Source organism: Engraulis encrasicolus, chromosome 2 (assembly GCF_034702125.1).
Source record: "Engraulis encrasicolus isolate BLACKSEA-1 chromosome 2, IST_EnEncr_1.0, whole genome shotgun sequence".
NCBI lineage: Eukaryota > Metazoa > Chordata > Actinopteri > Clupeiformes > Engraulidae > Engraulis > Engraulis encrasicolus.
In genome coordinates, this window is record NC_085858.1 from 24,384,025 (window position 1) to 24,406,867 (window position 22,843).

Genomic DNA, 22,843 nt, shown 5'->3' on the forward strand with positions numbered 1-22,843 from the left:
TGCAGCAGATGAAGCTGTGTGGTGTTCGTGGGCTTGTGTTGTGTGTGTGTAAAGCATGCTTGTGTGTGAAACAAAGTGCATTAAAAAAAAACCACTCAATTTCAACACTGGTATTTGTATATACTAGCATAACATGTTCTTTTTAGTTGTTCATTTCCATGAAATATTTTTGGAGGGAAAAAGACACAATATACATATTGTACAAATAAAAAATACAAAACTTATTTGTAGCATCCGTGATCTATCCGTGAATAAATTACGAGACAGGCCTTCAGACAGAAATCACATTCTCTGCTTTTTATTATTACATTATTTGTGCCATTCCTTGCTATGGCAACCAATGGGCTGTACCACATAAACATGTTAAGCTTAAGTCTGTATTGTCACAATAGACAGAGTAGCCTACAGCGAGAGGTCACGGAGGAGCTGCCGGAGCACAAACAATATCCGAGATGATTTGTGGATGTTTGGAACAAGAGGATGTGAGAGGAAGTAAAGGAGAGGAGAAGGAACGAATGAGAGAGGACAGTGTGAGGACAGAAGACGACAGATAAAGTCACGGGATAGAGAAAGGAATGCGCCGAAACAGAGCTGGGTGCAAAATATATCTGGATAGAATATATGTCTGTCTGTGTGTGTGCGTGTGAGTGAGTGCACCCGCGCGTTTGTCCAATTGTCTGTCTGTCCGTGTGTGTGTGTGCCTGTCTGTGGCTGTGTGCCTGCCTGCATGCCTGTCTGTCTGTCTGTGTCTGTGTGCCTGCCTGTCTATCTGCCTGTGTGCCTGCATGCCTGTCTATCTCTCTGTCTGTCTGTCTGCCAGCACAGTTTGGTATTATGAGTACAAATATAGGCGATGGGTCTCCTGCAGGGACTCCCTGCTGCCCAGGGCCGAGTGTGCCAGAGGGGAAAACACAATATCTTCTTTTGTTTTGGCCTGGCTGTCTGATGTCACATGCATACACCAAGAAAATGACCCAGTTCCCCTTAGACTGTCAAACACACACGCATGGACGGACGCACACACACACACTAAGGCACGCGCGCACGCACGTGCACAAGCACGCGCACACACACATACTCTCTCTCTGTCTTTCTCTCTATCACGCGCGCGCGCGCACACACACACACACACAATGGCGAAAGGTGGGCTGGTATCTTATTTACCTAAGCAACTTCAAACTCTTGCAACTCTTATCGGCTTTGTGCGCGTGTGTGTGTGTGTGTGTGTGTGTGTGTGTGTGTGTGTGTGTGTGTGTGTGTGTGTGTGTGTTTTGGAGGGAGAAAGGAAATGACTAGACTGATCTCCCTAATGGTGTTCTGGGCAGCAGACTTGATTTGGAGTTAGCAGATACTCACTTTGATCTCGGGATGGAGAAAGAGCCAACCCTATCATTTTGTGCAGAATTTATGTGAGCTGCTGGTGTGTGTGTGTGTGTGTGTGTGAGAGAGAGAGAGAGAGAGAGAGAGAGAGAGAGAGAGAGAGAGAGAGAGAGAGAGAGAGAGAGAGAGAGAGAGAGAGAGAGAGAAGCAGGGCCATGCACAACATATTACTATTGAGGAAAGAAATATTTAGCTGTTATTGATTAATTGTGAATCATACTTCGTAGATGCAGTGCATCAGGACAAATGAAATGGAGGTGCAATGTGCCTCAGTGATCTGTAGACAGGGAAGCCAACGGGGGGTGGGGTGGGGGGTGGCGGTGTCAAAGGGGTCAGTTGTCTCGGGCCCAGGGGGGGGTGGGTGGGGATGTGGCATTATATGTTATATGTGTAAGGTCGTCCTGTCAACGGCCCTGTCTGTAGATGTGCATGTGCTCAGATATACACACAGCAGACAGACGTCTCAGTTTTAAAGTTGGATATGTCATTTAATTTAACATTTGACAACTTTTATTTGCAAAACAGTTAATATATTGCAGCTATGAGCATATTCTCTCTCTCTATCTCTATCTATCTCTCACACACACACACACACACACGCGCGCGCACACACACGCACGCACGCACACACACACACACACCTCTTCATCAGTGCCTGCTTTGAGTGGTCTTTTGGATGCCTGGCTGCAACTGAGACTAATGAATGACTCTGTGGGGCTTTAATTACAGTAATACACTTGGCATCCGCTTTCATTGACTTCACAGTAGATCACTACAGCATGGAGAGGTGCCTGAGTTTCATAGGGGCTGCCTCAGCGCCGACAGAGAGAAGGGGGGCGAAGGGGTTAGCTGTCCTGGGCCCAGGGAGAAAGGGGGCCCAGAATTGCATTTAATTGTAGGCCTATATATTGGGTGGTGGCGGGGCCTTTCAGAGGACTTTGTCCTAGGCCCAGCCAAAACTGTCAGTGGCCCTGCTCAGCTTCAGTCTCTTACATAGCACTGACATTACTGTATACAGTAAAGGAGAGAGAGGGGGGGGTACATTAACTCAGAGTAAAGCCCATAACAAAAAGGCCTTTAGGTTGATGAGGCACACGACAACTTATTTCAGCAATGTTTGTGGGCAACGATGTTGTTGTTGTTGTTACTCAATGTTGTTTGGTTACTAATCACCATAACAAGAGAACTTGGATCAGCAACAGGCAACTTTTGTCAATGATTCAATCAGAAAATTATGAATGTTGTTCATGTTGTTGCCATGCAAAATTGCTCAAAAAAAAGTTGCCCTGCGTATCATCACATTTGTTCCTCAAGTTAAGTGACAACCAGACATGTGGCTCTCTTCTTTCAGTTGTCTCTATCTCAGTGGTTTTCAAAATGGGGGCCAAGGACCTCTGGGGGGCCGTGGCAAGTTGGAAGAAAAAGTATAGCAAAACAAAATAAATTACTGAATAATTAATGTACTCTAAAATAAACAAAGCTAAACAATATTCCCATTAGTTACGAACTGCATTGCAACAACAGAAATTGAAAACGACTACTATTATTGTTATTTTATCTATCCGAATGGGGCCCAGACACATAGGCATAGACTACAATCGTCAAAACGAGGTGCACAGAAAAAATACAGGGGCCTTCACCTGAATCTACTGGTATATGGGGACCTTGTCTTGCTTAAGTTTGGGAACCCCTGTTCTATCTAGTTCTGATATCACTCGGAGTCCGAGTATGTACAGAGTTTGGCATCAGTGTGCATCAAGACATGTTTGGGCATACTCTGGGCCTATTGGGACAGAACAAGTTAAGTGGTCACTTCGGTGAGTCACCAAAGTGGAAAGAATATTCCCAAAAACAAAGGAAGCATACCTTTTTGCACACATGCACTTGCAACTTTAAAAGTTTGCCAAACTCATTTCAATCCACTATACACACACACAACAGATTTCCAATCCACTATACACACACACACACGGTAATAACACATGCGCGCACACATGTGAACATACAGTCACATGACAGACAGACAGACAGACAGACACACGCGCAACCTGCCCACACACAGACACGCACACACTCACACACCAACAATAAAGACTACAGTACCCCTGGTGAGCAGCTCTGGAATGTAGAAGTGGGGTCCCATGACATTTCCCGAGCGAGGCAGATGAGGCTATGTAAAGGCGGCTGACAGCTGTGTGTGTGTGTGTGTGTGTGTGTTCGTGTGCCACACCGGCTCTCATAATAGCTGCAGCTTCTGTTCCTGAACTGTCAGTTTCCTATTGAGTCACGTTTTAACCAGATGACAGACGGACGTACCACTTCCCATTATAAAAACACTTGTACCCGTGCGTGTGCGTCATGCCTCATTTGCAAGGTGCTGATGTGGTCGTTATAACATTGTATTTCCTAAGATTTCATTAATATATTGAATTTTCATGTCAAATTTCCCTGATATGTCAAATTTACAAATTATATTTACAGTACATTAACCCAGTAAAAAGCAGTGATAACACAGTAACTGATAGTGGTGCCAATCTGATCAACAACTACAACGCACACAAATTTACTGCATCCTGTTTGTACACTACATTTCCTGTGATGGTTACCCCACAATACACTTTTTGAACCTGCAAGCCTTGTGTGCGCGCGCCTCACCTTTTTTTTGACTGTCCTAGTACCACTATTTTTAGTGAGCAGTCGCACCAAGCAACAAGCGATTCTAAGTTAAGGCGCAGACGCCAACCTTCTTTGTTTCCTTACTGTGATGGTTGACCAATTCTCAATCTCCACAACCTTTATCATGTACTAACAATACTCATTAATTTGTGCCACCACATCTCATTGGCTTCTACATAGGTGCTTATTGATGGCAGACTTTTCTTGTTGCCATATTATAAGACAGACCACCTCCTTTGGCTGACTGTTTCACAGTGATCATTTCCTATGGTATTCAAAGCATAGTTCCAATCTAGTACCTGCACTATGGGCAAGAACAAGGAATTTGGTTCTAATGTCCTAATCCTAAGGTTAAAGGAGGTCATACAGTTACACATTTGAATGATCCACATAACAGCAATGTATGAATTAGTTGAAACTACAGTATTACACCTGTGTTTTGGTCTGATGGAACAGCACAAGACTTTAAGTAATGAAGAAAACCGCACACTGATGAACTCCCATTTAAGCCATTTTTAATGCGTGACGTTTCGGGCTTAAATGGGAGTTCATCGGTGTGCGGTTTTCTTCATTACTTATGGATTGACCTTTTTGAACCTGCACCCGAAACCAGTCACTGGATATGCATGTTTTTTGATTGGAACAGCACAAGACTTGGCATACTATTCTAGGTTACGTTGGTCAGTTTGATAGCTGGCTGTTGCACCAGGCTCAGATAAGAAACTTGGTTTGGGGACGTTATTTGGATGAGTATTTAGAATTCAGTAAAGCATTACAGACCATGTAGGCTATGTGCACACCCAGGCAAAGGGTGTGATCTGTTGAACATAAAAGAGAAAGGATCAAGAAGTGTTCTCACAATACAGTTCAAAAACTTTTGTTTGTCGTGGCAATTTTAGCTCTAGGTCAATGGGGATGAACCCACAGAATATAGGTCTGAGGATGAACCACTCTGTCTGCATTGTTTTGTTTTTTGTAGGATAATGAGATCACCAGAGTATGCCAGGGGCTCAGTGTTCCAAACTGCAGTTACCCAACTGAAATATTGGTCCCATCTGTCACAAGAATGAGTACTGCTGTTTGTCGTTTATGACATACTGTGAGAAAAACAGATGGAGATTATCAAGATTTTCTTTTTCTAAAGAGGACAGTCGACGGGGTCATGTGTAGAAATCTGAAAGTACACTAAAAGGTGAGGGAATTTCCACACCTTATTCTGCAGTAATCTTCCTCATGCTGTTATTAAAGGTACACAGCAGGAAATGGTCAAAAAAGGAACTGAAACTATCCTGCTCATTGAAACTGGGTTGCCTATTGCCAAATTTGATATTTTCATGAAAGTTTACATTAATAATAATAAACTAATATTTTCTAGTATGGCCCAAGTACAGTCATTTTTGCAGCTAAAAAGGTCTATATCTGGAAATTCAAAATGGCGGACCATGGAGAAGATCCCCCTTTTCACGTATGAAAAGTGCAATTTTTCCAATCATTATACTTTAAATTTGATGGTGGTGGCAAGTATTCATGAAAAAGGTAACATTATTATTGTGAATGGGTAGCATGGATTCTGGAAATAAACAACTAAAAATCTTACAGTGTGCCTTTAAAAAGTGATTTAAAACATGAACATTTTCTTTAGTGTTTCCGGTGTGTAGTCTATGGAGGTGTTGGGCAGACAAGTGACAGATAAGTTCATAAGCTGAGTTAATGTCATCTTTGCTAACATCATCACCATGTTTTTGCGGTTGGTCATTTTAAAAACACACGGGGGAAAAAAGGCTGTACATTTCCATACCCTTCCATGTGACATCTCCCTAACATCACGTGATCCAATCAGAACACGACTGATTAAACTGGTGTACACAGCTTTGCAAGTGAACCAGAGCTATGCAGAGATTTTTAGAACTACCAATCAGAGCATGATGTTTCCCCATATGGAAAAACATGACTACAGTCAATGGAAGAAAAAGACACCACTTTAATTTTCATGTGAGGTATTCGATAACTAGATCTCAAGTCCTCCTACTACAATGATAATCCAAAGACAACACCAGACTGTTAATTATCTACATTCTTTGACATTCTGACAGTGCTCTTAAGGTCATGTGGACCCTACCTCAAACAGACACACCAGAAATACACGCAAAGAAAGAAAACATTTCATTTTATTAGATTATTATTCTTAGTGGAAACAGAACTTACTCTCATTCACTGTACATTCCATTCTGTCTGTACAATAACATCATTTTCACAATAGACAAAAGAAGAAAGACAAAATAATAAGAACGGTGATATTTTTAGGGAGTATAAGGAGGAGTTTTTAACTAATGTACGTTTGATTTTACTTTTTGGTCTCCTCCTCCTTGGAGAGAGTCTTGATGGATCTCCTCCTTCTTAGCCTGCAGACGCTCCTCCCTACGCTTGCGAGCCTCACGGGTCTTAGTACGACGCGCCTCCGCCTGGTCACTGAGGGGAGAGAGAGAGAGAGCGCGAGAGAGAGCGCGAGAGAGAGAGAGAGAGAGAGAGAGAGAGAGAGAGAGAGAGAGAGAGAGAGAGAGAGAGAGAGAGAGAGAGAGAGAGAGAATGAAGAAAAACTGTCTGTTAATTACTCTGTTATGAGGGGGCATTTGATCATTGCTCATGGTGTTTATTAAAATAGCTGTATTCATTGTATTATGTACTGGAAATTCTTTGATTTGTAAAGCGCATGCTAATAAATGAATGCAAAATGAATTTCAGTGTACACTGACAATTAAGTATTATCGTATCGTATGAATATGTTGAACATACAGAGTGCATGTTGAATGAATTCTGAGTCAAGCCTCTTTCATATGTACAGTAAGAGCTAGATACTCCTCTGTACATAAGGGTGCACAGGTGAATAAAAGCCGACAAAAGCGCATCTGCGTTTTCTACTGTTGACTCAAGTCTTCCATTTCCACGGGAATTCACCTTAAGCGCATTCTCCCGTCATACCAATTAAATGGCTGTGGTAAGGTCAAGCGCCACTATTGGGCAACATATTGCATTTTGATGTTGGCTGGATCTATACTTTGAACATTTCTCCACGTTTCATTCCAAAGTAGCCTACCGATTGAGACCAAAGTCAATGATTATTCTGCATTATATCCGACAAAGAAATATGATGTGATGCTCAGAACATGTTCTCATCAGTTACCTTCACAAAAGCAATTAATGAATTGGTATGAGGATCAGATCATTGTGTTCACAGAGCTGTTACATGCCAAAAGGAGAATCAGGCCCTTAGTGTATTTGGCCAATAAAAATCTTATCCAGCAGTTTTGTGTCTGAAATATATTACATAGGATGATATTATTATACATGGGTTCTCAATTTTTGTTTCCCCCTGGCTGCGCGACCCTAGCTGTGCACAACTCAACCTCTGATTGTTGGAAACTGCTGTCAGTCAAAACATTTGCTCACGTGGTTGGCTGCCAGTGTCTTGCCCCTCATCACAACACTGTGTTCATAAACAAACAAACAAAAAAAAACAGGTATAGACACCACAGAAAACTCATGAGTGACTTTAGAAGGATGCTTACGATAGGAGCTTCTTGCGGGCCTTGTCTGCCTTGAGTTTGTGGATGTGCTCCATGAGAATACGCTTGTTCTTGAAGACGTTTCCTTTGGCTTTCAGATACAGGTGGTGGTACCTACATAGGGAAAAACAAGAGACGGGGACGCACGGGGGTTTTAGAGAAAATGAAGAACCATGAGAACGCCATGACTAGGCTGTGAGTAATGCACACGTCCACAAATGCTGAACTCCTTGTGACCCCCCCCCAACTCCACTGGGCATCTCAATCCACCCACACCGAGGTGCACACTAGAGGATGACATTTTTCGATAATTCCTGTGGGTCCCGCGGGTCCTGCGGGATTCCCGCGGGATGGGAGTCAAAATTTTAAAGATGAACGGGAGCGGGCAGGAGCGGGAATAAAAATGAACGTGAGCAGGAATGGCACTTATTTTTTCTTTAAAAAACAGACCAAAAAAGCCTCTGGTTTTTTTGACGAAACGGGATTGGGGTTGATTTTGAGTGGGAGTGGGCAGGATTGGGAGACATTCTTTTCAGGAGTGGACGGGATGGGATTGTTTCTTTTACTCCAGTCCGGGATGGGATTTTTTTTCTGGGACCGGGATGGGACGGGAGTGAAAATCCACTCCCGTGTCATGCTCTAGTGCACACACAGCTCTCTGCTGCCAAATGTGCTGTGCACACCAGAGCATGGCAACCCGACCGAAGCCCGACGGGCCTGGTCGGAACCCGACGGGCCGGGCCGGGCTCGGACAAAAAAAATAGAATATCTGTCGGACTCGGGTCGGACTCGGGCTTGAAGCAAACAGACATTGTGAAAATTGTAAGCAACCAGAGGAAACGTTTCAGTTCATGCAAACGGCAGTTTTGTGATTAAAAAATAAATAATTGAATATGCATAAATGAAAATGTTGGTAGGCTACTCGTGCGAGTGATTATTATTGGCTGTATGCGCGCGCCAGTTACCAGTGGCGACATGGACGCTCACTCCCAGTCAGCCGAGTAGGGATGCCTAGTCAACTTGTTTTCTTAATAAGCGCCAAATCAACAGTTGTCAGCGGACGCGTGGTCTTTTGTTGTAGGCCTAGTGTAGCCTAGGCCATGTTTTAGCATGCCGAGGCTGTCTTGAATGTTGAACATAAAATGACGAAGTTTGTCACTGCATTGTTCGCCAAGGATTACATTTCCAGCATGTGCTAGCAAGCTGTGACATATCATGTGCTTCACGTAGGTTCTTCTTAATTGTTGTCACTTTTACTGTACAGTTGTAACTATGCGCGTGCAACCTTTCCTGATTTTATATTGACCGCATGGACATCAGGGGAAATGACATTCTCTTGGGGGCCGAACAGGTTCTTCTGGGTTAAATTATAGCCCATCCTTCTTAACGACAAGGAGCAGCAGCTTCACAGGGCTCGCGGGGATTTATTTGCATTAACAGTAACGTAACAAATGCTTCGATAGCGTGCTGACTGCATCCAAAACGTATTCCCTAGTTTTCGCCTTTCTTATCCTCTCACGCCCCTCCCATGCATTTGGTCACCGCACCCAACATCTCTGGTTAGTCTAACCGAAGGAAACATAAGGTGCGCTGTCACGTGTGTGTGTGTGTGTGTGTGTGTGTGTGTGTGTGTGTGTGTGTGTGTGTGTGTGTGTATACTTACTATGCGTGCGTAACTAAATTAGGCTACTGCAAATTGCCTCATCCTAACGTCTTTGCCTATCTTGGCTATTTTTCACGTGCAATTTTGAGTATGGAGGAGCCCACATAGAAAATCTTGCTTGCGCACAGGTTCTGTTGTTATTACAGTGGTCTCGGGCTTCGGACGGGTTCGGACACAAACATTTTAAATAGTCTCGGGCTCGGGTCGGGGTCGATCACTTTTCTGTCGGCTGAGGGCCGGGCTCGGACAGAAAAATACGGCCCGAGCCACACTCTAGTGCACACCCTTCTGCTTGCTATGGCACACAGTCACCACAGGAGGGCAGAGTAGAGTCTCTTAGTAGACCAAAAGACAAACATAGAAGTTGTGATTCAAGTGGATTTGGCCAGTGTCCCATCCTTTTCCTTTGGTGACTGGTGAGTAAGGCAGATATCGGGAAACTGCAACCACTGGGGATTTCACATAAATATTGTCTTCAGGGGATTCATAATAAATCATACAACTTGCAAACCTTTCCACGGACCCCCAAAAGAAATATAAAGCCTTCTTTGATGAATGGACCGAATGGACCAATTTATCAATGGTGATTCAGCGTTCACCAGTACATAGCTGATGATTTCCAGATGTTTTAAAGAGATTACACAAGGCAATACATTGCAATCCATATCACACAAAATACATGTTCTTGTAATACCTTATACCACACTTAAATGCACTTACTTTAAAACACACTTGAACACTGTATGATCAAAAAATAAATATATTAATAAAGAAATAATAAAAAAGTAACAGAACAGGCGTCCTCCTCTTGAAGGAGATGAGACAATCGAGGAACTCACATGTGCCTGTCAATCTTCTTGGACTCTCTGTATCGGCGTAGTAAACGCCGCAGGATCCTCATCCTCCTCATCCAGCACAGCTTCTCAGGCATGCGGGCATTGGCCGTACCCTTCCTCTTACCTGTGGAGACAGCCAATCAGCAACGGTGCAACATGCACTCAAACACAAAAAGCTTGCGACACCAGTGACTTGAAACAGTAGGCACGTTTGTCACTCTGCAATGTCTACATCCGACTGCACTCTGCCCTGAAAATGTTACATGATGGTTAGAAATCGCACCCGACTTGACCAAAAGTAGGGCTGATGTGACCAAGACGCCACCGTATCACATGGTCAAAAAACACTCGCGGTATCAAATTGTTTGCAGGTGGACCCTCTTTTGATGCTCGTTGCAAGGGGCTGCATTCCACTTCTGAACTGGTGAATGTAACCACACAATCTTCTTTTGGCTTTTTCTGGTGGTCAGTGAGCATGGTAGCCAAGACAAACTATGAGGAGATATTACCTTTTCATCTAAGGTTCAAATTAGAGCACTAAGCACCACCCCCTCTAAGCTGTGGTCTTCTCAAAGCACCCTGGAGGGCTGTAGTGTAGAGCCCTTGATGTGAAACACTAGGTAAGCGTACCCATTAAGCCCACCAAAATCTAAATTTCTTTATTTTTCAATCATCTTCACATATTTTTTGTGTGAAATAATTTGTTAAATAGTAAGATTTACCTCTCTTCTCAATGTTTGTCACTGAGTTGATGAATATTTCTAAGTACAATATGAAGATTTTTAACGAGAAAAGTGAAAAGTCTGAATGGGCTTAAATGGTACCATTGGTACCATTTAAGCCCACTTGTGTTCCAAATAAGCTCATATAGTTATTTCTCTATCAAAATACCTGGTGAGGTGTGTGAATTGAGTTTAAACAGTGTCGCCTACATGGCATAAATGGTTTCAGACCAAAATATTCTTCCAAAATGTAAGATTTGCTCAAAAAATAATGCATAAAACCTAATTAAATATTACGGCATCTCTTACATCATAAAATTCTTCATTCAAACAGAGAAATTAATTTGTTCTTATTGATTATTGTTAGTTCATTACATTACGCCTTTTTAACCAACAACTTGAGATTGTACAGCACTTTTTATGTCCCTCAAAGACATTTTTGGTTAGCATGCATGCCAACTTGCATGCATTTCAATGGGCTGTACCATTTAAGCCCACCTAGTACCCATTAAGCCCGCCTATACAAAAAGCTATTTTATGGAAATAATCAGCTCCACAAAACATTTTATGGTTCATTTCTTTAAAGATCAATGCCAAACAAACTGGAATATGCTTAGAATTCATACCTAACCACCTTAAGTCTTACGGCAGAGTAAGATAAAGATGGTGTGTGGTTGTATCAAGAGAATATCGGCGTTTGCTTGCTCATAAAACACATCTTTCCATTTGAAGGGAAATGCTATATTTTAATAAAACACTGGACATTTATATATAAAAATCATTACATTTACCTCATAGTTCACTTAATATGAAAGTATTTTCAAAACATTTTTACTAAACCCTTTAATTGGATAGGGTGATGAACAACAAAATCCACCTTTTCCCTTTCTTTAAATTGACCTCAAAGTTGAAAGTGGGCTTAAAGGGTACATGGGCTTAATGGGTACGCTTACCTTACCTGAAAGAAACTATTCTATGAAGCAGTCAGAGAGTTTCAAATTAATGGTTTGCTTAAAATCTATCACATCCAATTATGTGCTCAATGCAGGAGGCCCACAAACACATGCAACTGACGGCACACAGTCCAAACTGCGACCCAACGCTGTGACCTGGCGCCCTCTCATGGCGCATTTAGGCCAAATGAGAATCGTGCTGGTGCCCGCTCCCACACCTAATCACGAACTGGCTGATATCTTCACGCCGCAGACTTTGGCATTCGCAAACCGGAAAGTACTTGGTTTTTCTCCTGCAGGCGCAGGCACGGTCACTGTTCTGGTTGGCCTGAAAAATCTACTCACCAATGCCCATGTGGCGGCCTTTGCGACGCGCCAACGTGTTCTTGCGGCAGCGGGCACGCGAGTGCACCGTCACCGGCTTCCTGATGATCAGACCATCCTTCACCAGCTTACGGATCTGCTGCCCTGAGGGGGGAGGGAGAGGGACAGTGTGAGGGTTAGGATGGAGAGAGAGAGAGAGAGAGAAATAAACAAGCATCCTAATACAGGAATCCTTTGCCTTGGCTTTTTTCCCCACCTGCCTTGTGTTAATACAAGTTACCCCATATAAGTGACTTTAAATAAACACACTTTATGGAATTGTAAATGATTCTCCTGTTCTATGCAATTTGAAGTTTCACGTTGGAAGCAAATCCTGAAACACAGAGGGTCATGACGTAGCTAGCTGTAACAGAAAAAAACCAATGCATGTGAAAAATAGTGTCTTTTTCTCTTACGGGAGTTTGCGTTGGCAATTTCATTGGTCTCATTGGGGTCCAGCCAGACCTTCTTCTTGCCACAGCGTAGCACACTGGAGGCCAGGCGCTTCTGAAGCCTGAGCATGCTGGAAAAACAGACAAACACAGAGTGGCAGTTAGATGCGATTTCGTGAGTGCTATGACTTGCTCGTTGTACTGAACATCCCTTTCCTCAGTCATAGGCAATTCAAACAGCAGCAGTGTTCACAACTCCTCTGACCTTTAGGTTTTCAAATACATATAAACTTCAATCTACATGCAATATGCCCATTCTGCAAAATATGTGCCTTGTAGACAAGATTGTATTTCAGGCTGACATACTTAGTTCTTATTGAAATTAACTACAGGGTCTGTGGTTCCTGATACATATAGAAAGGCAAACAGACGATAAGGTAAACTTGTGTACAGTAGTAAGGACTGTCTTATGCATCTCTTTAAATCTGGGAAACATGTAGTCAGAAATATACCAACTACTACAGGGGTTGGACAAAATAATGTAAACCCCTGTCATTTTAGAGTGGGAAGTTTCATGGCTCAAGTGGACCAGCCTGTTGACCAATCTTCATTAATTGCACATTACACCAGTAAGGTGAAGTGTGAAGATTCAGTTCGCAGGGTATGGGAGCACAGTTTTGCTCAAAATGTTGCAATGCACACAACATTATGGGTGACATATCAGAGTTCAAAAAGGAGAAATTCTTGATGCGCGTGTAACTGTTGCATCTTTGACCGAGACGGCAAGTCTTTGTGATGCATCAAGAGCCACGGTATCCCCTGGTAATGTCTGCATACCACAAAGGATGAACCACATCCAAATGGATTATCTGTGAGCTAACACACCGTCATGATTTCAGTGTCGCACTCGCATCTTTAGCTCGTTCCGCCAACCCATGCAGCCCGCTGTTGATTAGGTTGTGTTGAACACTTGCTTAGATTGAGAAAAGTGGGTATAGAACTAGCCATCGTTGATATGGAATTATAACAGTTAGACACAGCAGTCATAAATGCTACGTAGGCTACTTGCCTAGCACTGCCATATCAGCTACCTACACACACCTGGGTCAACCAGGCACCGCATGCATTTGTAAGTATGCAGCAACACCAAGGGTGGGTTAACTTGACCTTTGAATGTCCATAAAACACTATTTAATTCTGCCCAGGTATAATATGGCGCAACAGGTCGTGTAGTTTTCAAAGCCTTCGATATAGCCTACTGTCACCAGACCAGACCCTGACATGGCGTCCATGCTGGCTGACGTGCTAGCACGGAGCATAATCTAAGAGAGATCTGTTTATCCCCACGTTGATTAAATTACTTGACAATTACATAAAATGCTTCACAAAATGAAATATACCAATATTCCACGTGTCTGGAACGGGACTAGCAAGTAAATGAGTAATTTCTAGCTTACTTCCTTACCTCATGGCTACAATCGGAGCGAGCGCTGTCCGAACACACCGACGGAATGGGTTGCTTCAGAAAACTAGAGGGGGTATTTCTAGTGGCAGATGTGGTGGTTGAAAATCTAGTTGGAAGTAAGAACATCTTTTAATTAGTTTTTTGTATCATAATTACGAATAAAGTGAAAATGTGTAATTATTTTGAAGGTAAGGAAGCAGTAACCATTCAATTCTTGAAAAACAGATGTGTCTCCCCTGTGTAAAGAGTATTGGTATATCCCAAAATGGCGTAGATACTGAATTTCAGTAGGCTTACCCCCAAATCGCCACAAGTCGGTGCTATTTCAAAAGTACCACCACCGAGGGTTGCTCTCCTCTCCGCTTTTCAGTGGCTATGTGATATTAACACCTGTTGAAGAAGACGTTTCATCTAAATCTCATTTATAGGTGCATTGTGAAACTTTTTATTCCAACATAGGCTGTTTAGACAACATCGCGTCGTGCACTCGATTGCTTGTGAAGTTTATGAAACAAACGAGGACGTCCACTGTTTAACCAACAGAAATTAAATTGGAATAAGACGCCTATTATCAATAGGCTTATCAAATACTCAAACTTAAGTGAGGTCACTGAGTACACAAACAGGGTGTTCTTCAGCCCTCTCCACTGATGTCTAAGCGCATGGATAACCTGTAGACGCATGTGGAAAGTATGCCTCTCCATTTTTTTACATTCTCATAGGCGCCACTTAAATAAACTAGCCCCACTGTATTTATGTACAGGCCTAGGTTACTATAGAAATAATGTTTGGTTGTTGGCGATACACTGATTCGGCGCCCTCAAGCATCTTTCAACTCCACTCCGCTCTAATTGCCTTCTTCCTTGCCCAATCTGGACGGGAAGAGTCCGGAAGCCCCGCCGTGGTCACCAGCGATTGTTCGATTAGCTTTTGGAGGCGGCGCGAGCCTTTGAGGCGTGGTCGTACGCCTAGCAGCTGGAATCACGAGCATACTGTATTGTCTGCGCGAGGTGGATACGGCTGCTACGGGAGGCTGACGAGCAGCTGTAAGGCGATAAAAGCGTCAAAAAGAGAAACAGGGAAAATCCAAGAAAAAGCGACGCGTCATTTCATCCAACGATGAGAAGACTATAGTGGTAAATGTAGATTATAGCCTATATGAAACAATAATCATCAGAGTAAAGGTAAAATCAATGGTCCAGAAAAGTAGTATGTCCAGGACACCTTCCACTTCGACCCAGGAGATTCAAATGGACATGTTCGACCATCACGGTTCTCACGCACAGGTAGGATAAAGAGATGACCAGCACGCATGAAGCATACACATAGCCTTCAACCACACATCCATACTCCAGATGTAGCGAGAGAGACTTCATCGAGAAGCGTTCTGCAACCCTAGCACAGTCACAGCCTGTTGAATCCTAACATGTCCCTCTTCTGTGGTTGTTCCTGAAAGATAAAGATTTGGAGACAAATGGATGCAACCTTGCGTAACCAGCCGCTTATACGACCAAAACGGATCAGGGGTAGCTAACAAAATTGTATCTAGGAGAAAATAAACTTGTTGAAAATTGTACTGAATTGTATTTCGGCGATGGTTTCCGCGAAACATTTAAAATCATGGTTAAAACAGCACGCGTAATTCGTGCGTAAATATCTTTTTCAAGCCTGTTTTTCTTCTGTTTACCACCGTTGCCAGATGTTTTGTTAACGGTTTCCTAACATGTCTTGTATGGTATCTTGATTCTTCACTCTATGTGAATGAGTTAAGTTTTGGCCTACTGTAAGGCAAACTTAATCTACTAAGGATAGCACATCACCAGAATATATCGTAGCTTAATCCCACAATCGTTTTTTAATGGAAGACTTGTGGCTACAATTCGTTTCTATGTCAAGTGGTTTTACCGGTAGTAAACATGGCGTCTTCTACAGTTTTACGAAAGTTTATTGGGCTAAATGGTTTCAACTAATGCTGTCATTTTCCTGGGCAAATGTTTCCTCGCATAAACCACGCCCATGTGTGCATATTCGTGCCCCCTCTTCCACATCCACAGTAGTCAACCATACTTTTTGTTTCCATGACATTATTGTATTGCTTACTAAATAAGTGTTGTTCACTAATGTGTAACAACAGTACGGGGCTCGTGGATGAGAGGAGCGAGCACTATTTGAAGTTCAAATTCCCCTTGTCCAGCTGTCACTTCACATCTGGAAGTATGGAGGAGATGGAACAGACAGAGAATGAGTGAGTGAGTGACAGTGTGTGTGTGTGTGTGTGTGTGTGTGTGTGTGTGTGTGTGTGTGTGTGTGTGTGTGTGTGTGTGTGAGAGAGAGAGTCCAAGAGAGAGAGTCAGAATGCAACGAATACCTCCATCATTTATCATGCAGCCAAAGCTAAGCCACAGCTGGTTTGTTGTTGATCCATCCAGTCTTAAATTGACCCTCAACTTCTAAAATTAGCCAATGCGTACAGTAAGGGGTGATACTGCGAGGACGTTCACAGCACATCGGGATGATGCTCATGGTCTACTTACCTCTGCCTCTTGCTTTGGCATTTATGTAATGATTTTTATGTAATTCTGTTCAAAGTGATGGGAGCGAGTGAGTGAGCATGACCTGCTCTGCGTATGAGTATGGTCCTCTCTATAGATAGATGTGAGGGGGTGGATATGATGCTGATATCACTGCTCATGTGGGTTTTAAGTGCCGTTTCATTTGGGAGGTAAGGAGAGAGAGAGAGAGTGTATGTGTGTGTGTGTGTCTGAGAGATACAGTGAGAATGAAAGAGAGATAGATTTTGTGTGTATATGTGTTTGTGTGTGTGTGAGAGAGAGAGAGATACAATGAGAATGAAAGAGCGAGATATTGTGTGTATGTGTGCGTGTGTGTGTGTGTGTTTTGATGTGTGCGTGTTTTGATGTGTGTGTGTGTTTCGACGTGTGTGTGTGTGTAGTACATACAGTACAGTGCTATGGCGTGGGCTTTGATTGGTCATCCGATCGAAACCAGGAAGGAGCCGAGCGCTGATAAAAAAGAACAGAACAGAGCAGGAGGAGGGAGCAGAGCTGAGTTGAAGAAGAGCACACCCACCCACATATACACATACACATACACCAGTGATTCTCAAAGTGTGGTCCGGGGACCACTGGTGGTCCGCGACAGAGCTCAGGTGGTCCGCAAAGGGATTTCTACTTTTCCAAGACAAGCTAGCAGAAGTTGTAACATTATTACAAAGCCAAACATGTCTGAAGTCATATTTTCACCACAACAAGACATTTTGAATAAAAAGTAAGTGATCTGCATCAAAATTAGTGTCGAAATAGCACCCGTCAACTGTCAATTCAGTTGTCAGGTGGTCCCTGAACATTTCTGGGGGGACAAAATGGTCCTCGGTCTGAAAAAGTTTGAGAATCACTGACATACACATACACAACAGCACAGCGCAGTACAGTAAAATACTTCATCCACATATACAGTGTAGAAATGTACATGTGCACACACACAAACATACACACACACACACACACACACACACATACACAACAGCACAGCACAGCACAGCACAGGAGAGAGAGCAGCACAGCACAGCACAGCACAGCACAGCACAGGAGAGAGAGCAGCACGCGGCCTCGCTTGCTTGTTCAAGATGCCTCCACCTTCCTCACCACTTCACAGCGTGAGTCATCCGACCGCCGGGAGAGTTGCGGCGTCGAACAAGAGAACATGGCGTATGAGTACAGCCACTCACCGGGCCACAGGCAGCCCAGGGGCGCAGGGGTCAAGCCCCTTTTGGGGTGATCCAGATGAGTAAGTGTGCTGGTGGTGGTGACACGTAAGGCATTCGCTCACACTTTTTTTTGTCCGTTTGGAGTTGAGCAGAAAAGTTTTCAATGCGGTGAACAACCAATACCTGAGTTGTTGTGCTCTCTCTCTCTCTCTCTCTCTCTCTGTCTCTCCATCACTCTCTACAGCTCACTCTTCTATTCGTCATACTCCTTCTTCTCTATGAAGACGGTGCATAAGACTTGCAAGCATTTAGCATTTAGGAAATGGATTATAAATGTCAACAACGTCATCTTCCCCCAATCCACACTATGACTATCCACTAATCGCACGGCTAAAGGGCATCTTAGGCCTGAGCATGCAGAGAGCTAGGCTAATGTCTGAAAGATGCACCAGGCCTTTTTTGTGAGGGCCCAAGAAGAGCCTCCCACTTACCCACCCACACACCCTCCTCTCCTGGCAGAGCAGACTGAGCACGGCTCTCTGTCATGGCCCCCTCTGAGTAGAGTGCAACCAAGGTCTTTCTGTGCAGTCCGTCATCCGGGGCCCAAACTTGCAACCTCACGTCCAACTCTGGCATGAGAGGCAGACGCGCTAACAAGTGGGCTAAATGGTCAGGTCGCTAGCTCAGTCATGTCATTGGCATATATGTACAGTTTAAGGCGTCATGAGGGAGGTTTACTCATGATCTTTTTTATATAGGGCCTTTCTCAAAACCTAGGACAGTGTCCTTCTAAGTGTATCAGCCTAATTAGTCACACCCAATGATTGGCTACTCTTTATTAGTCACACTCAGTGATTGGATACTCTTTGGTGAACTCTGCAGAATATCCAATCACTGGGCGTGACTAATTAGGCTGATACACTTGGAAGGACACTGTCCTAGGTTTTGAGAAAGGCCCATAGTCTTTTGTTGGGGGGGGGGGTGCTTCAATTGAGGCAGGACAGTGAGAGAAGGACAGGAAACAAGTAGGGAGAGAGAGACAGTGAAGGACTGGCAAATGACCCGAGCTGGAATCGAACCCAGGTCGCCGGTGTTGTAAGCCGGTGCCTTACCGTTAGGCCATAGTAGGGTCCATGGCCATGCTGAACTCATTTTCTGCCGCCGAGTTCTGCTGGTTGGCATCTGTTACATGAGCGTGGCCCTCATGTTATCATGGACTCTTTGTCAGACTCCATCTTATCTCCCCTACTCTGGCTTTCACTTCTCATCCCCGCATCTCCTTGTCTCCTCATTGCATGTCTCGCTGGATCTCCCTTCTTCACTCCTCACGGTAGGGACACATAGGAGGCGAAGCGAAGAGAGGCGAAATCCAACCGTCATCAGGTCATCGCGGCGAATCAAATGGGATGGAACAGTTATGTTGTTGATTTGATTGGGCCGCGGCAGGCGAATTCGCTCCTCATTTGCATAACATTAAACTTTCTTTAATAATTTCGCTTCGCTTCGCTCCTGTTCGCTTGCTTTCGCTTGCCTTCGCCTGCCTTCGCCTCTCTCATAGGAATGAATGGCAAAGTTCGCAAATTCGCGTGTATGTGTCCCTACCGTCACCGCTTACTGATTGCTGACCCTGTTGTACATTTTCTGTGACCAGAATGGTAATGACCAAGTAGTAATGTATTTACTAAATGTTCTGTGTAATGTTGTAGAGGTGTAGTATTTTGATAGTCTTGTCAATGACTATAATAGTATTACAGCGTTCCACTGGTGTGTTTATGAATTACATAACAAGGTGATTATCAACAACTCCAGCACTTCCAATGCAATCAAGTGTGATTAGACTGCAGGACACCTCTCACATGCCATCTTATTTAGATCCTACATGTGTCTAGTGCATGGGTGTCAAACTCAGGCCCGGGGGCCAAATCTGGCCCGCGGAGTCATTTTATTTTGCCCGCGAGATCATTTCAAATGTGCATTACAGTTGGCCCTCATACATCATTACCAAGTGTACCAAGACTTGAACATGAAATTTGGTGTTTCTCAGAAGTATGAGTGGGCGCAGGCCAATGACACAGCTCACACTCCTATGCAACACAATATGTGCCAGTGAGCAAGTGCGTGCCTGCAGGATTTTAGTCCATTTATTAGAAATAAATCTTGAGTTCGGCCCTCGACTTCGTTCCATATTTTGATTTTGGCCCTCGGTCAATTTGAGTTTGACACCACTGGTCGAGTGTGTGTGTGTGTGTGTGTGTGTGTGTGTGTGTGTGTGTGTGTGTGTGTGTGTGTGTGTGTGTGTGTGTGTGTGTGTGTGTGTGTGTGTGTGTGTGTGCTTGTGTGTAAATTATTCTGTGAATTATTTTGTGTGTGCACATGTACATTTCTACACTGTATACAGTATGTGGATGAAGATTTTTTTTTTACTGTGTTTTACTGTGTGTATTCATTGTAGGGTTGTTGTATATGTGTGTGTTAAAGCTGAGCGATCTCTGTGTGCTGAGTGACCTGTGTGTGTGTGTGTGTGTGTGTGTGTGTGTGTGTGTGTGTGTGTGTGTGTGTGTGTGTGTGTGTGTGTGTGTGTGTGTGTGTGTGTGTGTGTGTGTGTGTGATCTGTGAGTATGCGCGGGCACATCCATGTGTGTTGAGTCTGAGTTCCTCAAAGGTTAAACGCTGGGAGTGGTTGCAGACAGCCAGTGTCTCGCTCTCGCGCTCGGCTGTGATTAGTATGTGAAGCGCGGGGTGCTCTCGTTATTGTAACCCCCACTCCAGAGGATTGGCACAGGCACAGGCACAGGCACAGCCAAGGAGATTGATTTTTTCCCCCTTATTTATGGAATTCAGCAAAAGGGGGTTCTGTATGGATATACAGCCACTGCCACGTGTGCTCCCCCCTCATAGTCTGACAGAATAAACCCATCAGTAGACATACACTTCAGAGTTACTGCACACATCTCGTAACAGTGTTATAACCAACGCACTGTACATACATCATCTATGTTACATAAAACTGACTAAGCTACCTCTCGATTAGTCTGAAGGAACAAACCCAATTTTCGACGTACACGCAAGAGTTTTATCAGCCATATACATACAGTCTATACCGTATGTTAGATAAACCTGATTACGATGGCTCTCGATTAGTCTGAACGAACAAACCTTAGGGTAGACATAACACAGTGTAAACCACATAATATACAACTAATGTGTTAGATAAAGCTGACTAAGCTAGCTCTTGATTACTCTAAAGGAGCAAACACATGAGTAGACAATGGCCCTTCAAACACGTAACAGTGTTATTAGGACACCAGGCATGTAGCCCGTATGTTGCTGTAGATTCGGGATCCAGACATTATTGTGTAAGCTGAGGCTAGGTTGGAGCTCGAGACTTCGAGATGGCAAGACATATTATGCAGTATGCCATTGCCTGCCCTACTATCTCCACATCTCCTACTAATGTCAAATCCTGTAAAACATTTCGGTAACACTTTATTTTAGGGACACATATATTAGCACTAATACATACAATATTAATGCCTGTGTAAGTAACTTGTAAGGCATGTACTAAGCAAAATAAGACAGTTGTTAAGCATGTATTCACAAATGTCTTGTTCATGCACAATTTGGGATTTATTACTAATATAACGTTAGTAAGGACCAGTAAGCCTATATTTCTATTTATTAGTAAGTAGTAAGTGGCAGAATACAATGTGTATAAGCTCCCGACACACTGTGTGAACAAACCCTGAACAGTGTGAAAACAGATGCGGAATAATGGTCCCTATTCTGAAGTGATGCATTGCTCACCCCAGATGGCTTAGGGCCCCCACACTACCAAAGTCCCCCTCGTTACCTAGGGCCCCCACACCATCCAAGCCTGCACTACCTAGCCCCCACATATCACCAAACAGAAAGGGTATAGTAAATAATTCTTCCTCCCCCAGCTGAGACATCCAGTTTTCTCTTGATCATGTTAGCATACACAAGGTAACAGGAGCCTTTATAAAGCAAGGATTGAGCGTACACTTGTCAATGGCGGTGGGTAGGTGAGATGCAATTTTTTTCATGTACCACTGAGTTTTAATTGTAAAAAAAACCTAAATAAATGCAGAACATAAGAATATTAGTTTTGAAGCAAAAATAAACTATTCTTTTGTGATAATTAAGTTAATGTTAGTAAACATTAGCTTCAAGAAGTGCAGTGCATGATGGGTACGCAATCTAGGCCAACAGACAACCTACCCAGCTTTGAGCCTACCTACGTCCTTAGCTCCTCCCCTCACTCGTGCAATTTAGTTGCTTGTTGCAATTTGCCATGTACGTAACAACAGAACTATTATCATTGCTGCATTGGCCATGCATTGCATTTCTGACTAAGGGCGTACCCATCATGCACTGCACTTCTTGGAGCTAAGTTTCTCAGACATTAACTTATTTATCACAAAGGAACAGCTTAGTTTCGCTTCCAAACTATTTCTCATTGTTATTATATTTTGCATTTATTGTACGGTTTTTACATTTAAAACTAATTGGTGTATGAAAAAATGACATCTCACCACCCCACCGTCATTGAGAAGTTTGCGTCCAATCCTTGCTATATAATGCTTCCTATTACACAATGATAGTCTGAGTGAAAAAATTGAGACCTACATATATCATTAGACTGAAGTAAAATCAGGCAAGAACTTGCACTTTGCTTCCCGGGGGGGCTGGGTAGAGTCAGGGCTCTACATAGTGCGGGGGCTCTAAGCAATCTGGGCTGAGCAATGCATCACTTTAGAATAGGGACCCTTATTCCACATCTGTTTTCACACTGTTCAGGGTTTGTTCACACAGTTTACCAGGAGCTTATACACATTGTATTTTGGCCCTTACTGCTTACTCATAAATAGAAATCTAGGTCTACTAGGTCCTTACTAAGGTTATATTGGTAATACATCCTTAATTGTGCATGAACAAGACATTTGCGAATAAATGTCTAACAACTGTATTTTGCTTAGTACATGCCTTGCAAGTTACTTACACAGACATTTATATTGTATGTATTAGTGCTAATAGATGTATCCCTAAAATAAAGTGTTACCAACATTTCTTTGACCCAGATGG

At 43.3% G+C, this 22,843-nt stretch overlaps 2 protein-coding genes across 4 annotated transcripts in view; one reads left to right on the forward strand and one right to left on the reverse strand.

Annotated features, from left to right (window-relative positions):
- Positions 1-6,206: 6,206 nt before the first annotated feature.
- Positions 6,207-14,119, reverse strand: rpl19 (ribosomal protein L19). The gene is given in 7 exon segments (XM_063184430.1): positions 6,207-6,439; positions 6,441-6,525; positions 7,623-7,733; positions 10,122-10,242; positions 12,139-12,261; positions 12,573-12,679; positions 14,014-14,119. Coding segments are annotated over 7 exon segments (591 nt in total). The 5' UTR covers positions 14,019-14,119; the 3' UTR covers positions 6,207-6,400.
- An 877-nt stretch (positions 14,120-14,996) lies between these two features.
- cacnb1 (calcium channel, voltage-dependent, beta 1 subunit) overlaps positions 14,997-22,843 on the forward strand; it is a 77,146-nt gene continuing 69,299 nt past the window's right edge. For all 3 annotated transcript variants that reach the window (XM_063184442.1, XM_063184452.1, XM_063184462.1), the window contains exon 1: positions 14,997-15,299. In XM_063184442.1, coding sequence (XP_063040512.1) covers positions 15,207-15,299 — 93 coding nt within the window. In that variant the 5' untranslated portion in view covers positions 14,997-15,206. The remainder of the gene's footprint in view (positions 15,300-22,843) is intronic.